Source organism: Cyprinus carpio, chromosome B14, assembly GCF_018340385.1.
Source record: "Cyprinus carpio isolate SPL01 chromosome B14, ASM1834038v1, whole genome shotgun sequence".
NCBI classification, from domain to species: domain Eukaryota; kingdom Metazoa; phylum Chordata; class Actinopteri; order Cypriniformes; family Cyprinidae; genus Cyprinus; species Cyprinus carpio.
Genome location: NC_056610.1, coordinates 4,514,168 through 4,528,569, shown reverse-complemented (window position 1 = coordinate 4,528,569; position 14,402 = coordinate 4,514,168). Strand labels below are relative to the sequence as shown.

Genomic DNA, 14,402 nt, shown 5'->3' with positions numbered 1-14,402 from the left:
AATAAAAAAAAAACTGTTTATAAAAAGAAGACAGCTTTATCAGAACATTATTTACATCAAAATAACACCTCAAAAAAAAATAAAAATAATAATAAATCCCAAACCCCCCAACATATCAAAAATTAACTCAGGAATGATTTTTTAAAATTTTTAGTAGTTCTTTATCCATCTTTTTTTCTTAAATACACAATTAGCATTATTAAAGTCAAGTAAATTAAGACTACCATCTTCAGTTGGCAAAAGACAAGTTTTTTTTATGTAATGTGGTCTGTTCTTCCAGATGAAATTAAACAGAAAGTATCCACCTCTGTTATGACTGATTGTGGAACGTCTAATGCAAGAGCTGTATACACTAAACGTGACAAACCTTCAGTTTTGGATAATAGCATTCTTCCTTTTAGTGACAGATCTCTCTTTAACCATTAACTTAATTTTTGTTTAATTTTCTTTAAAAAATGGGAAGTTTGGACAAGTGATACAGTAGGCAGTGATCATTACTCAGTCGTCTGAGAAAGAGAGGAAATAAGATAAGGTGGTGGAAATCCAAAATGGATATTTGGAAAAGAAGATTGGGACAAGTTCCAGAAACTGAGTAAAGAAGCAATAACAATGGTTGATTTATCTGAAGATATAGACAAAATGAACAATCAGATTACATCAACAATTATAATGGCAGCAGAGGGTTCTATTCCAAAGAGTAAAAATAGGAAGGAGAGAAAACTGCTACCATGGTGGACAGAGGAATGTCAGCAGGCAGTTAGGAATAAAGCATTCAGATTAGTCAAAAGAACCCACAATATGCAGCATTTGATACAGTACAAGAAAGCTCAGGCTATAATGAGAAGAACAGTACGTCAGGCTAATAGGGCTAGTTGGAGGAATTTTGGTGGCCATTTTAGTTGCATTACATTGGGTGGAAAAAACGGAAGTAGACAATGTTGTAATATGCTCAGACTCAGCTTCAGTCTTAGTAAGTTTAGTATCTTTCCATTCAAAAAGTCGACAAGACATACTATATGAAATTCTCTACTCCGTGACAAGAATAATAAACCAGGGAGGACAAGTTACACTTTTATGGGTCCCAGTGCACATAGGAGTGAAGGGGAATGAAAGAGTGGACAAGGTTGCAAAGAAGGTCTTAAATAAGGATAATGTAGAAATGCAAATAAGAATCAGTAAAGCAGAAGAGATGTAATCTGGCAAAACATTAACCACAAGTGGCAAGAAATGTGGTATAATGAGGGGAAAGGGAGACATCTACATCATATTCAAAAGAGTATCAAAGTAAATAAGGTGTATTAAATTGTATTAACAAGATTAAGTCTGGGTCATTGTGCTCTAAATAAAACATTAGAAATGGAAGGGAAACCTTTTTTTTCACTTTTCTCTTTTTTTTAATTCTACATTGTAGGAGATACCAGAGGCAGAGAGAGATCATGGAAAATAATCTGAAGGAGGCAGGGGTGCAGAAACTTACTTTAAAAACAACCCAAGGTATGAGTGATAGAGCACAGGTAAGAGAACTGTTAGTTTCGGGCTTTATAATAGGATATGAGAAGCAAGGGAATATTTTTTTTAAAGGATACTGGGCTTTTTTATAGCATATGATTTAGAAATAGATTGTGAATTTACTTATTGATCCACATTCCGGAACAGAAGGGGGCGGTAATGCACCAATAATATTGATGCCAACCGCCGTTAAAAAAGAAGAAGAAGAAGAAGAATAAGATGAAGAGGGCTTGTTTTACGCGCGTTGATTCATAGCTCCTCTAGAGGGCGCTGTGCGAAAGGAAGAACTAACGCAGAAGAAGAGGACTGTGGGCAGCGGCGGGAAACAAATATGAGTGAAATATATTTACTTTTATTCTCCGGACTGTAAAAAACTACCGAACATGGCTCAAGAGTTTCACGTACTGAGATGTTTTTCCTGTCAAACATTTCAAGTACAGCAGGTAACCGTTCTCGTGTCCCTTTTAGTTCAGAATTAAACCCTTTTTTCTGATTTTGACGCGTTCGTTAGCTGCTAAATCACAAACGCTTGTCATAAATCACAGCGTTTAGTAATTCACTTAACGTTACTTAAAATTAATGTCAGCTTCTCTCCCCTCGTGTTCAGATTGTCTAAATATCAGGTTTGGATTGACAATATCGATTAATCTATTTGAATTCATCTTCATTTGGTTGAACCGAGATCTCTTGGCTTAACGTATGCTGTTTTCAGTTGATACTTGAACACAATTTAAATAAACGTTATTTGTATCACGTCATCCATCTGATTCCCAGTAAGCCTTTGTTACTTTTGAAAAATGTGCGTGTGACGTAATATCCGAATGAATGTCGAATTGAATCAAAAGCTTGTGAATCGGAGTCAGATCGAATCTTTTTCTCCTCCAGGTGAAGAAGAGTAAGAAGTGGACGTGTAAAGTGTGCGGCGAGAAGCAGTCACTGATGAAGGTGAAACTGAATCGAGCAAAACTTCTTCAGTGTTGCCAACTAAGCAATTTTGTTGCTAATTAAGAAACTTTTCAGACTACCCTAGCACCTTTTATTTTCCAAAAGCACCTAGCAACAAATTTAGCTATTTTTCAAATTTATTTGGCAGCTTTTGATAAGTGACTCAAATGATAAAAAGGAACATTTAGCATTTAAAATACACAAAAAGAGAAAAACAAAGATGCCTAGTAGTACACACATCACATGAATTAATTTAGCTGCTATTTGCAGTTGTTTCATTTAATAATAATAGTAATAATATAATTTTATAATTTAGTAATTGTTCATTTATGATCCACTTTGTTAGTAGCTTATACATGCGAGTGTTGATCGGTTGGTGCATGGAAGAAAAATATCTAGAAAAATGGAAAAGGTACTTGTAATTTTTCTAGGACATTATCTGTTATCCATTATCTGCTGTAACCCAAAAACACAAAATGCAGGTAAAAAAATCTGTGAAAAAAATCAATACAGAGAATTCCTTCATATTAATAGTAGATTGTGCCCTGTTTTACAGACTTTTCTTGGAGTGTAGCACACTAGCTAACTACTAATACACTGCTTAAAACCACAGCTGTTAAGAATCTGTAGTTTTACTTGTTTACTAGCTAATAAAAAAAAAAAAAAACTTAAATTGTAATTCAAAAATGTAAGTTTTCAAAAATCTACTGTAGGTTATTTAAAAATGGTTATTTACTTTTTAATATTATATTATGCATTTGTATTTTACGAACAAATCTAAATTAGCATATATAAAATGTATTTTTTGCTGAGATTTGATGCAGTGACACAATTTTGCATCGTGATTACATAATGACGTCATCAAGCGGTGATATCACAACGTCATTTAGCGACTTTTAGCAACAAATCAACCTTCCTTTAGCAACTTCCCCTGAAAAATATTTGGCTGCAGTGGTAGTGACGGCTGTTTGATGTGTTGTGTGCAGGAGTTCGGTCGAGGCGCCGCAGCCGACTGCAGAAGGCACGTCCAGAAGCTGAATGCTCTGCGAGGACAGATGCTGGAGGTGAACAGTGAACAGCTGCTGTCACAGCGGTGAGCAGACCATCAGGAGTACCACAGTCTCTTTAAGTTACATTAGTCTTTAAACCTTAACCCTAGAAGGAGCGATGTATCCAGGGGGATACACACTTTTGAGAAGCTGTGGGGAGAAGCAGTGAAATTGTGTCTTATTTCTTGGTTTTATTTTGAAAGAGTGTTTGTTGTGAATATTTAGATGAAGTGATTTTCTTTCTACATTCTTTGTTTAGCTCACAGGAAGCATTTAAATCTGCATGTAGTGAGAAATCTACTCACCCTCTGATAAAAGTTGATCTGGTTCACATATTTACACGTTGGATGGGACTTGTTTAAAAAGCTGTTGTTCAGCATTAGCTTATTGGATTTACATTGAAATTTCATTAATTAAATGCTTACATGTTTTTGTAATCTGTCTCTAAATGTTTATATCTCAGGGGATACGTCGCCCTTTTAGGGATATAAATCAAGATATAAAAACATATACACTCCCCTCCAAAAGTGTTGGAACATTCCTTTATTTTTGCTGTAGACTGAAAACATTTGGTTTTGACATCAAAAGATGAGTATGAGACAGTAGATCCACATTTCAGCTTTTATTTCCAGGTATTTTCATCTGGATCTGATAAAAACACAACTTTGAAGATCGCACCTTTTATCTGAACCCACCCATTGCTCATTTGACCAAAAGTATTGGAACCGATTGACCTAAACTAGATTAAAGTGAATAAGACTCAATATTTAGTTGCTAATCCTTTCTTGCAATAACTGCATCAAGCCTGTGACCCACTGACATCACCAAACTTTTGCATTCTTCTTTTGTGAAGAGCAGATCCGTTTTTTTCTCCAAACTTTAGGCTTTCCATCACTTTGGTAAAGGTTAATCTTTGTCTCATCATAAACATTGTCCCAGGATTTTTGAGGCTTGTCTCCTATTCTTCTTGCTAATGAGTGGTGTAGCCTCTGTACTTTTGTTCATGAAGTCTTCTGCAAACAGTAGATTAAGATACCTTCACTCCTGCCCTCTGGAGGTTGTTGCTGATTTCACATTTCAACAGTTGTTTTAGGGTGGGTTCAACAAAAAAGGTGCTATCTTCTAAGTTGTGTATCAGATCCAGATAAAAATACCTGGAAATAAAAGCTGAAATGTTGATCTCTCGTCTCATATTCTATTTTTGATGTCAAACCCAAATGATTTCAGTCTACAGTAAAACAAAGGAACTGGCCTCACTGTTCCAACACTTTTGGAGGGGAGTGTATATAGACTGTGATTTTTGTGGCTTGTGTTTTAGAAAATCAAATATTTTTGTAATCTTGACAAAACGCATATCGTTGGAAAGATCTGACAGTCAAGGTTCCATATTTGGTGACTTTTTTTTTGTAATAGAAGCGATATTATGACAGAAAATGGTTGATTTGTGACAGAAAACTGCATCAGAAAAATTCTAATGAGTTAAATGTATTGAAAGAAAATCTTATCTTCAAATTTGAAAAAAACACATAAAAAATATAAAAACACATCTTAAAACACATCTCTTCCATCTTTATTTGATCCTCTAACTTTAGCACTCACTATTCTAATTCTATTAAAAAAAAACTAACTACCTTTCTAATCTTTTTGTATTCTATCTATTTTCTTTTTGTTTATTATACAATTATAAAAAAGACCTCTAACACTAGCTTGCTCTATTCTTTTTCTATTCTATCTGTTTTCTTTTTATTTATTATATTATTTAAAAGCCCTTGCTACGTATACTGTGTTTAGGCTAACTGAGACTTGTTATAGCACTTGTATATCATTGATCTTTTTTTGTTTTTGATTGCTTCCATTGTCCTCATTTGTAAGTCGCTTTGGATAAAAGCGTCTGCTAAATGACTAAATGTAAATTTGGAACATAACTTTGTTAGATATGTCTTTGGTTTTATAGCAATTTCAGAGTGTGACATATTTGATAAAATATTTATTTTATATAAAATAACAAATTAGCATACTACGTTATCTTTACTGTAAACAAACTTTTTCTTATACTTTTTTTTTTTAATGCTTTCTCTTTAGCAATAATCTGCTGTGTCTCTTCTTTAAAAATAGACCAACCTGAGGTCTGTATGCCAAAGCATTCATGAATTCAAGAATTTAATAATTTTATAAAATCAGCACAGTTGTATCACCCTGACATTTTTAATTCGTCACCACAAAAATATAAAACTGAATTTTAAAGGGATAGTTCACCCAAAAATGTTTATCTGCTTACTGGGCATCCAAGATGTAGGTGACTTTGTTTCTTCAGTAGAACACAAACCAAGATTTTTAGCTCAAACCGATGCAGTCTATCAGTCTTATAATGGAAGTGGATGGGAATCATGGCTAAAACACACAATAAAACTAAAAAAAAGCATACACAAACAAAACCAAATTAAACCCTGCGGCTCGTGACGATACATTGATGTGTAAAGACACAAAACGATTGTTCTGTGCAAGAAACTGAACAGTATTTATATAGTTTTTACCTCTGATTCACGCAATGTCTGAACTGTTAGAACTCTCCTGAGCGCGTTCTCAGCAGCAGGCGCATGAGGCGTCTTCTTCTTTTTGCTTTATTGCTCACAATGCATTTTAGTAAATTAATGTTGCAAAAAGTGAGCATCATGTCATTGACCCTTTGACTAATGATGTTTTAAAGGGACCCAGATGAAAACTATGAAAACGAAGATTTTCATGAAAGTCTGGATCACAATCCTAAATCAGAGGTAAAGCACCAATGTCCATTCAGTCCTTTTATTATTAATGTCCATTCAGTTCTTTTGTCTGCTGAGTTAAATGGTTATCATTCAGAGAGAAACCGAGAAGTCGCATGTAGATCAATTTAGAACCAAGATGTTTGCCAGCAGCACTGGCCTTATAAGTGTCCTCTCTTTGTAGCAGGAAGTGGCTCATGTCAGCCGCTGGAGTAAATACACTGATCAAACAGCTGAGGGTCCAAATGGATGTGAAGATGAGGAAGAAGATGAGAATGTTTATACAGAAAGACACAGATTCAGAAGCCAAGGAACTAGGTAACTTGTCAATAAAAGCATTTCATCTGTTAATGAGGCAAAATGCTATGACTATTAAAGAACATTTTAATCACTTATAAATTAAAGCCAAAGAATCTTAGCACAAACGGTCATGAAGAAATTCTCTTGTATTTTCAGACTGCCAAAAATCTTTATTATTAAGCATGTGAACAAATACCAATGTTACATTATTTTACAGGAAAAGGAAGAACATCTCTAAGTCTTTTGGTGGCCGTGATGGTAACTGTGAGGATGAGGAGTCATGGACTCGTTGTTCTGGGTTTAAGAGGCGGCCGGATCAGGTAAGCCACACAACGCACTTTAACACATCTGCAACACCCATCTGCTAAGATACTGTTTAAAAAAAAAAACAGTTTCAACAAACTCTTCTTGTATCTATTGCAGGCACTGCAGCATAACAGGAGGTTCAATTCATCATGGAGTAAAGGATATGCTTCCAAATATTCCTCCTGTGGCAGGTCAGGTGATATGGAGCCGTGCACTAGCACACATCTCCCATCATCCCGTCAGGCTGATTGTTATCCTACAGCCCGCTCCAGTTCCACATACACAGCGGAGAACTCTGGTGAAAATAAACAGCAGTGTAACTCTTCACATAAGCTGCCAGCAGCTCAGTTAACCAAAGGCCTTCTCCTGCACAGCAACAGTCCTTCTGTTTCTTCTCATCAGAAGTTTGGTGAATCAAAGATTGAGAATAAGGACTCCAAATGGGATAAATTCCTCACAGTTGTCCCTAATCAGCAGGATGAGGAAGAGTGTGACTATGAAGCTCAAGATTCCTCTAATTACAGTGATAACACAGCAGTGGCTCATTTCACAGAAGCACTTACAGACATGGGTGTGAATTCTGAAGAGTGCGGATATCCACTGGATGGAAAGAAAGACAGTGTTGCACTAGAGAGAAGTCAGAAGTCTGTTGGTGATATTTGTGTGGATGGAAATTTATCCAGTTCAAACATCAGTCGCAGCTCAGAGCCAGCCGGTCTTGAAAAAGCTGTCTGTAAACAGCCTACACTATTTAAGATGCCCTGTTCAAGCCTTTCCATAAACTCCCTGTTCTTTACTGATGAAGACTTTGATGACACATTTTGAGAATAAGTTGCATTCTATTCAAAAATTAAATATTTATGATGTTACCATATCCTCTTGCATTTGTAGTTAGACCATTCTCCACAGTTTTGCATATTTAAGAAAACACAAACTTTTTTTTTTTTTTTTTGCATTTTATTGAGGATAGAAAGTACAGGAATTTTAGAAGACCTACAGAGACATTAACCTAATTCCATCTGTTAATTCAAACTAACAATAAAAATACCCCCAGGTTTCTGCTTCGCCTACAAACTCTTCTTATTGGTTATGTAAATGCAAAGAGAAAAAGCACACTAATGTAGACCTCTACTTTTATATGTAATATGCATATACATGAGGTGTAATCCTAATAACAGAAATGCTGAATATATCTATTTTGCATGAAAGCCCATTAATGAACTTAACTAAGTGCCAAGTCACCTGAGTAACTGATATTGTTGATAGCATTTACGTAAAGACTTTGTCATTGAAAAAGTATGGAAAGACTATGTTAACAGAAAATAGGCCAAAATCTTCAAACAATAATAGTTATGGCCCAGGTCTTCTTTATTCCTGTGCTCCTTCCCTACTTCTGTGGGCCGGGTTTGGAGTACTGGATGGTATCCAGGGTAGATCCGATGTCGAAATTCTTGGTGTGGAGCAGTCTGGTCAACCATCCACCCTCATCGGTGAAGCCCATGGAGAGCATCTGAGAAAGAGACTCCACCAGCCTGGGGTCTGCATCTGAGGGAGAGGACATTAAAATTAGGATGCATGAATTGACATGAAGTGGACTGGAATTGGCTACTGGGTGATACACGGTACCTTGAGGAAGGTGTGGGTAGAGAGCTGCCTCGCGCAGACCAGTGTGACCCTTAGAGGCGCTTGTGCTGGAGTCGGTACTTAGCGGGGCTGGATGATCTGTCCCGTCCTGCTCCAACCTGAGGGACTGCAGCTCTCCTGTGGAGGGGTCCACCTCTTTAGAGCTGAGATGAGTCCATTCCTCATCACTGCCTTGGTCTTTCTGCCCCTAGAACAGAAGGAATGAACATTAACCAAATGTGGCTTCGCTGGCTTTCATACTCAAAGCTAGAGGGCGCTCTCATGCAGAAAGTCAAAAATGGACTCATAGAAGTAATAACTAGTAACATGCAGAAAATCCCTGATACTGACAAAGGCATCCTGAATAAAAAACAGAAAGACAATACATGCACACAATTACAATGACAATATATGGCATGTGTTTTGTTTTTTTGATGCAAGCTTTGAAGCCTCGGTGTCGAACGTCACATCACTACTGCTTGGATATTGATTTACCTTTGTTCCCTCACTGATGCTCTCTTCAGTGGCCTGACTTCCAGGACCAGACCCTTTGGAGAGAAGCCCTATGGAGCCACTCTCACTCCGAGCACTAGGTGGCCCACTGGAGGCAGGAGGAGTTGGTGTAACTTTGGTCAGCTTCCCCTCATGCTCAACGTCGATGTCCACATCTATGCCTGGAAAGGAACAAGCAATTTTATTTTGAAGGGTTAGGTAACATGCCAAACAAAGAAGTTTCCAGATGGTGTGTTAGAAGCAAAAATGTTTGGGAAAGGCCAAAAGTATCAGTTGAAAAACCAAAAAAATGGAACCTACCAAGGGGACTCAACATGGCCGCCACTCCCTCTCCAATGTTCTTTAGGTACTCCATATTGGCCTGGGAGGAGTCAGTAGCACCTGTGGATGACAACACCATTTCTGTCAGGGAGGTGATGGTCTACAGCATTGTAAAAAATTATTCTAAGCTCAAATTTCATACACGTGTCAACCTAACCAAAGTGGTCTATAAAAGGGAAATTAGCTGCATCTGAACGCTTAGGCAGCTGACTTGTTTGTGCACAAAGGTACTACCCAATCCTTTAGTTGTTCACAAACTGACCAGCAATCACATCTTTAACATTCCTCCTACTTCGCAGGTTTTATATTAGACCGTATGATTGATGGTGTCTCACCGTTCTCTCTCATGTTTTCAGAAGCATCCTGGTTTTGCTGGACTCCAGATGGGCCTGGCTGAGCCTGGTTTTGGGCTTGAGCCTGAGCATGAGCCTGAGCCTGGGTATTTGCCCACATGCAGTGTCTCATCTTACGCCAAAACTTCCCACGAGGGAACCACTGCACACAAAAGATTTACTTGAATCAGTATGTTCAGATCATCTGGAAACCAAAATGTATTGTACGTAATACAATACACACAGACACAAAAGCAGTAATACACAAAAGCAGGCATTCACCTCAAACATGTTGGCCATGGGGTGAAAGAGGGGCAGGAGAGGATGCTCCTTATGGAGGCCTTTGCCCTGGCAGGAGGAGCACAAGTCATAATCGGGGCAAACGGTGCACTTGAAACGTGTTCCAGCCACCGGCCCGTCGCATCCATCACAGGTCACCCCTTGGTGCAGCATTTGGTGGTACTGAGGAGGAAGCCCCATGTGAGGTGCTCCTGGGGGACCCATTGGAGGTGGACCCATAGGATTAGGCCCTGGGGGGCTAAAGTGAGGGGCTCCGTGAGGCGGGGGGAATGAGAACCCAGGGACCCCATGAGGTGAGGGATCACGTTTGTGCTCCTTTCTTTCTGAAAAGGGAAGAAATGCAAGTATTGCTGTTATTGGAGATGTTTGTGTGCACTGGAGATATTTAAAAGACTCAAGGGTGTAGTATTATCAATAGGGATGTAACGATTAACCGCGAGCTGTTTGAAAATCGATTCAAATATGTGATTCAAATCAGTTGAGATGCTAAACAAATCGCAATTTGATTAGGGCTAGGAGTTTATATGAATGTATGTCTGAGGGGAACTTACTTTCTTTAGAAAAGTTTAGATGCTATTTTTTCCTTTTCATCTTGCCTCTGTGTGTAATCCATATTAAAGTTCGTAAGTGCAGCGCTGCTTTGTTTACAGTGGAAACGCTTTAAGCGCCACCTGCTGGCAGAGAGTGAATCTGCGTCTCGTTCAGCTCGTCTGTTGTTTCTGTTTCATGCTGATATTTTTTTATGTATAGTTTCACAAAACTGAAGTCAAACCATTCTGATTTTGCTTCAGATTTCGAAATTATACAGTCTAATTTAGATTAAAAGCTGCTCATGTTGCATGTATGCAGCATCTTTGTTTGGATCATGATTAAAATGCAGTGGTTGCATCTAATTTTAAATGGAAAGAGCACAGACAAAGCCTTATTTTGTTCATATAAAGAGATTTATTTGTGTTACTAATTCATTTGATTTGGGGCTTGTTTTAAAATTTCAATTTAGTTTTATTTACATTTAATTTATATTAAAATTTAGTTATATAGCTGACACTTTTATCCAAAGCGACTTACAAATGAGGACAACAGAAGCAATCAAAACCAACAAAAGAGTAATAACATGCAAGTGCTATATATTAGTATATTATTATAGTGTTATATTTCAATTTCACAAAGAAACGTGCAGCATTTTGTCCAAGCAATAATAAAAGGACACATTTCATTTATAATTTGTCTTAAATCTCATTTTGTAAAAAAAAAAAAAAAAAGGTGAATCGAATCATGAAATCAAAATCATGAATCGGATCGAATTGCAAGTTGAGTGAATCGTTACATCCCTAATTATCAAATAACTCTGGTTAGAATCTGTTCACATTCTTTGAATGTCATCGTCATAGACTTTTCCCATCAAAAGAGCTTGTAATACATGTAAGTGGCTATTACCAGGCCAGGTAGCAGAGAATACAAAATGTATAGTATTCAAGGCTTCAAATGCTAAGAATGAGCTAAAGGACCAATGAAAGAATGTCACGTGTAATTGCAAAAACACTGAACATATTTAGTTTCATAATGAGCAGGCTGCTACTTTATATTCATGGGGTCAATGAATGTTAATAGATCTGAACCATGTCACTGATCCTTAGGTGTGCCGAGACGTTGCCTCTTCTGTTTCTGTCTCCAGTGGAGGGCAGTAGTTTCTACCATCTCTAACAAGTTTTTTTTTTTTTTTTAATCAAATATGAATTTGTTGTGTACTGTTTGTCTTCTGTCTAAAAGGCACATGATAAACTCGTGCCCTCCCATCTTGAAAGGAATAATGTAAGTGCTAGATACATTAAAGAAGCAGATGGTGAATTATAATAAATTCTAATGTTACATTTGGAGCAAATAACACACACAACTATGTAAACAGATATTACAATAACCGAAAAACCTTGGTCTTGCTAAGAAGCAGTATGTGTATAATTACTTACGCTTGATGTTGACACGGAAAGTGCCATCCTTCACAAGAGCCAAACCCATCATCAGCTCATCGTCAGAGGAGAAAGCAATCATATCACCATCTTCATCTGCAGACAAAGTCCAGAAAAACAGAGAATGGTATTTCTACTGATTAATATCACTCTCCTTATAGTCTGGCTAAATTATTGTAAGTAGATTCTGCTGCAGTCCTTCCCTTCATTGTAATTTAATAGCACGGTGCTCACATAACTTTATATTGAGGTGTATCAATGCATAAAGTAATAGTCTTGTCATTATTATATTTCATTTTAAAGATGTTTATTTTCCTAAACGTGCCCAAGTTTGTATGTCTAGTAATGTATCTTTGTTGAATCTCATTTAAAGTTCAGGTAGATAAATTAAACAATCATTTATAGTATTAACAGTAAGAAACGACAATTATTATTATTATAAAATATTAAAAATTGACTTACCTTTATAGTACATTTGAAAGGGCGCAGTCCTGAGGCCGACGAAAACATCGAGCACTTTTCTCTGCAAATACTCGAAACTTGTTGAGACGTCCTGATCCACGGCAAAGCGGCGGATCTCCTTGTTGCAGTCGTCCTTACCGAGAAGGTAAGCTTTCACTGTCATCGACATTGTAGCGAAAAATAAGCGAACCTCTGAATGTGTTGCGCAGCAGAAATATCGTTTCTTGAACACGGAACTCCGCGCTGGCTGAGTGAGATTGTGTTTCCTATCTCAGCCCACGGTTGCGTTTATAAGCGCGAGCGTCATATGCAAATCCAGCGGAGCGCCAGCCAATAGCCGAGGCGAGCGCGTGTTGGCAGGAGGGGATGTCCAGCGTCACTGCAGGACAGAGTTCATGTTGTCTCTGATCATGTGAGTCGGTGATCTGAGCAATGACCTGGCAATATGAGGGGAAATTCCTTCTGAACTCACCTTCTGGATCACTGCCAAACAGTATAGCAGTGTCCCTAAAGCCCAAACGAGAATAATAAACGTGCAATAATATTGTGAATGTCACTGTAATTCTCTAATTCTTAACTTTTTACAAATGGTAGCTACATTTCTTGTGGCTAACTTGCTCATTTTGAGAGAGGGGATGTCACGCAGTCTTTCTTGCTTGTGCTATACAACAATATAACAATGTTACAAGTTGTTTTCTACATGCATTTATGTATGTATTTATTTAAATGCGTGTATAATATATGTTTGTATGCATATATGCACATAATGTATGCATTTATTTAAATATGTGCATTATTTTGATGGAATCTTTGTTTCACTACAGCTGAGTCAGGAACTGTAATGAAATCTGGAAATCGATTATACAAGCTCTACTAACCCACATTAAGTCTGATGTGGTTTCTGTGAGGGTGTTGTATTTCTTCTACAGCTGCTAGCTAAAGAAAGTGCTGTGTCACGGTGAATGAGGGCTAGCAGACGCCTGTTGAACTTGACTCCCTGAAAAAAAAAAAAAAAAAAACCAACACATTTTGTAAACTATATGTACCGAACACACTTTAAGCTTAAGAATTCATTAAGTATTCTCCATCATCATTTCATAATCATGTATAAAACTTAAGAAATATATTTTGTATAGTTGTATATATACCACAATACTACACATGTGGAATGATGAAGAATATTACATTTATAATTAATCACAGATTGTATTCATCTATTAACTGTCATTTTTTTTTAAATCATAAATTCAATTTTATTAATATTTTATTTAATATTGTAATACTACTACTACTACTAAGAATAATTGTTATTAATAATAATAAATAAATAAAATATAAATATACTATGTCATCATGAATGAGGGTTAGCAGTCGACCTTTCAATATTTGTTCTCTAAAAACCACATTAAGGAAACTTTAGGTCTACTGTATGTAGCTTAATGAACAATCTTTAAACTTAATGCATGTCCATTAAAAAAAAAAACATATGTAACACCTTAAATATATGTATATATATATATATATATATATATATATATATATCTATATATATATATATATATATATAATTATTTGTGTTTATTTGTGTGTGTGTGTATAGGCCTATATATATATATATATATATATATATACACACACACACACACACACAAACAACATATTCAACATATTCACACATCATTAAACTATTAGCCTACTTTTATAATTAAAGAATAAATATTACTTGATACTTTATTTTAGAATACTACTACTACTGCTACTACTATTATTACTATTATCTTTGGGCTTTATCTTTGAATCTATTAATATTAATCAATATACGCAAACTTCATTTCAGCCTCCGTTTAACCTTGTTTTACATTTGACATTTCAGCTCTAAGTTTTGGTGTAGGTGTTTGATGTCAGAAGTTTGTGACCCCTCCCTTACCTACAGGTTTCAAAGCCTTCTCCACATAGTGACTCTTTATTCTAGAAGCCTCCAGAAGAGTCAGAGAGCGGAGAGAATGCAGTCAT

General features: G+C 36.6%; 2 protein-coding genes across 3 annotated transcripts; one reads left to right on the top strand and one right to left on the bottom strand.

Annotated features, from left to right (window-relative positions):
• The first annotated feature begins 1,754 nt into the window (after window positions 1–1,754).
• Window positions 1,755–7,745, top strand: LOC109082292 (MRN complex-interacting protein). 2 transcript variants are annotated; one of them, XM_019097192.2, is made up of 7 exons: window positions 1,755–1,952; window positions 2,395–2,454; window positions 3,441–3,547; window positions 6,211–6,277; window positions 6,453–6,583; window positions 6,783–6,885; window positions 6,989–7,745. In XM_019097192.2, the coding sequence occupies exons 1-7, from the start codon at window positions 1,893–1,895 to the stop codon at window positions 7,694–7,696; spliced, it is 1,236 nt and encodes a 411-aa protein (XP_018952737.1). In that variant the 5' UTR covers window positions 1,755–1,892; the 3' UTR covers window positions 7,697–7,745. The 2 variants fall into 2 exon arrangements, with proteins under 2 accessions (XP_018952737.1, XP_018952734.1); XM_019097189.2 differs by having other exon boundaries at window positions 1,759–1,952; window positions 6,450–6,583.
• Window positions 7,746–7,806: 61 nt separating this feature from the next.
• sqstm1 (sequestosome 1) lies at window positions 7,807–12,669 on the bottom strand. Its single transcript, XM_042737795.1, has 8 exons — window positions 12,390–12,669; window positions 11,928–12,023; window positions 9,943–10,283; window positions 9,664–9,823; window positions 9,308–9,388; window positions 8,990–9,168; window positions 8,498–8,702; window positions 7,807–8,416 (listed from the first exon to the last, which is right to left on the bottom strand). The coding sequence occupies exons 1-8, from the start codon at window positions 12,556–12,558 to the stop codon at window positions 8,259–8,261; spliced, it is 1,389 nt and encodes a 462-aa protein (XP_042593729.1). The 5' UTR covers window positions 12,559–12,669; the 3' UTR covers window positions 7,807–8,258.
• Between the last annotated feature and the right edge of the window lie 1,733 nt (window positions 12,670–14,402).

What these genes read in the sequence shown, in the direction of transcription:
- LOC109082292 (XM_019097189.2), top strand. Translation starts at nt 1,893, where the DNA reads ATGGCTCAAGAGTTTCACGTACTGAGATGTTTTTCCTGTCAAACATTT. An exon ending in TTCAGAAGCCAAGGAACTAG is followed by an intron (nt 6,584 to 6,782) that starts GTAACTTGTCAA and finishes ATTATTTTACAG; the next exon opens with GAAAAGGAAGAACATCTCTA. An exon ending in TTAAGAGGCGGCCGGATCAG is followed by an intron (nt 6,886 to 6,988) that starts GTAAGCCACACA and finishes TATCTATTGCAG; the next exon opens with GCACTGCAGCATAACAGGAG.
- sqstm1 (XM_042737795.1), bottom strand. Translation starts at nt 12,558, where the DNA reads ATGTCGATGACAGTGAAAGCTTACCTTCTCGGTAAGGACGACTGCAAC. An exon ending in TTTCCGTGTCAACATCAAGC is followed by an intron (nt 10,284 to 11,927) that starts GTAAGTAATTAT and finishes TTCCCTTTTCAG; the next exon opens with AAAGAAAGGAGCACAAACGT. An exon ending in GCATCAGTGAGGGAACAAAG is followed by an intron (nt 8,703 to 8,989) that starts GTAAATCAATAT and finishes CTTCTGTTCTAG; the next exon opens with GGGCAGAAAGACCAAGGCAG.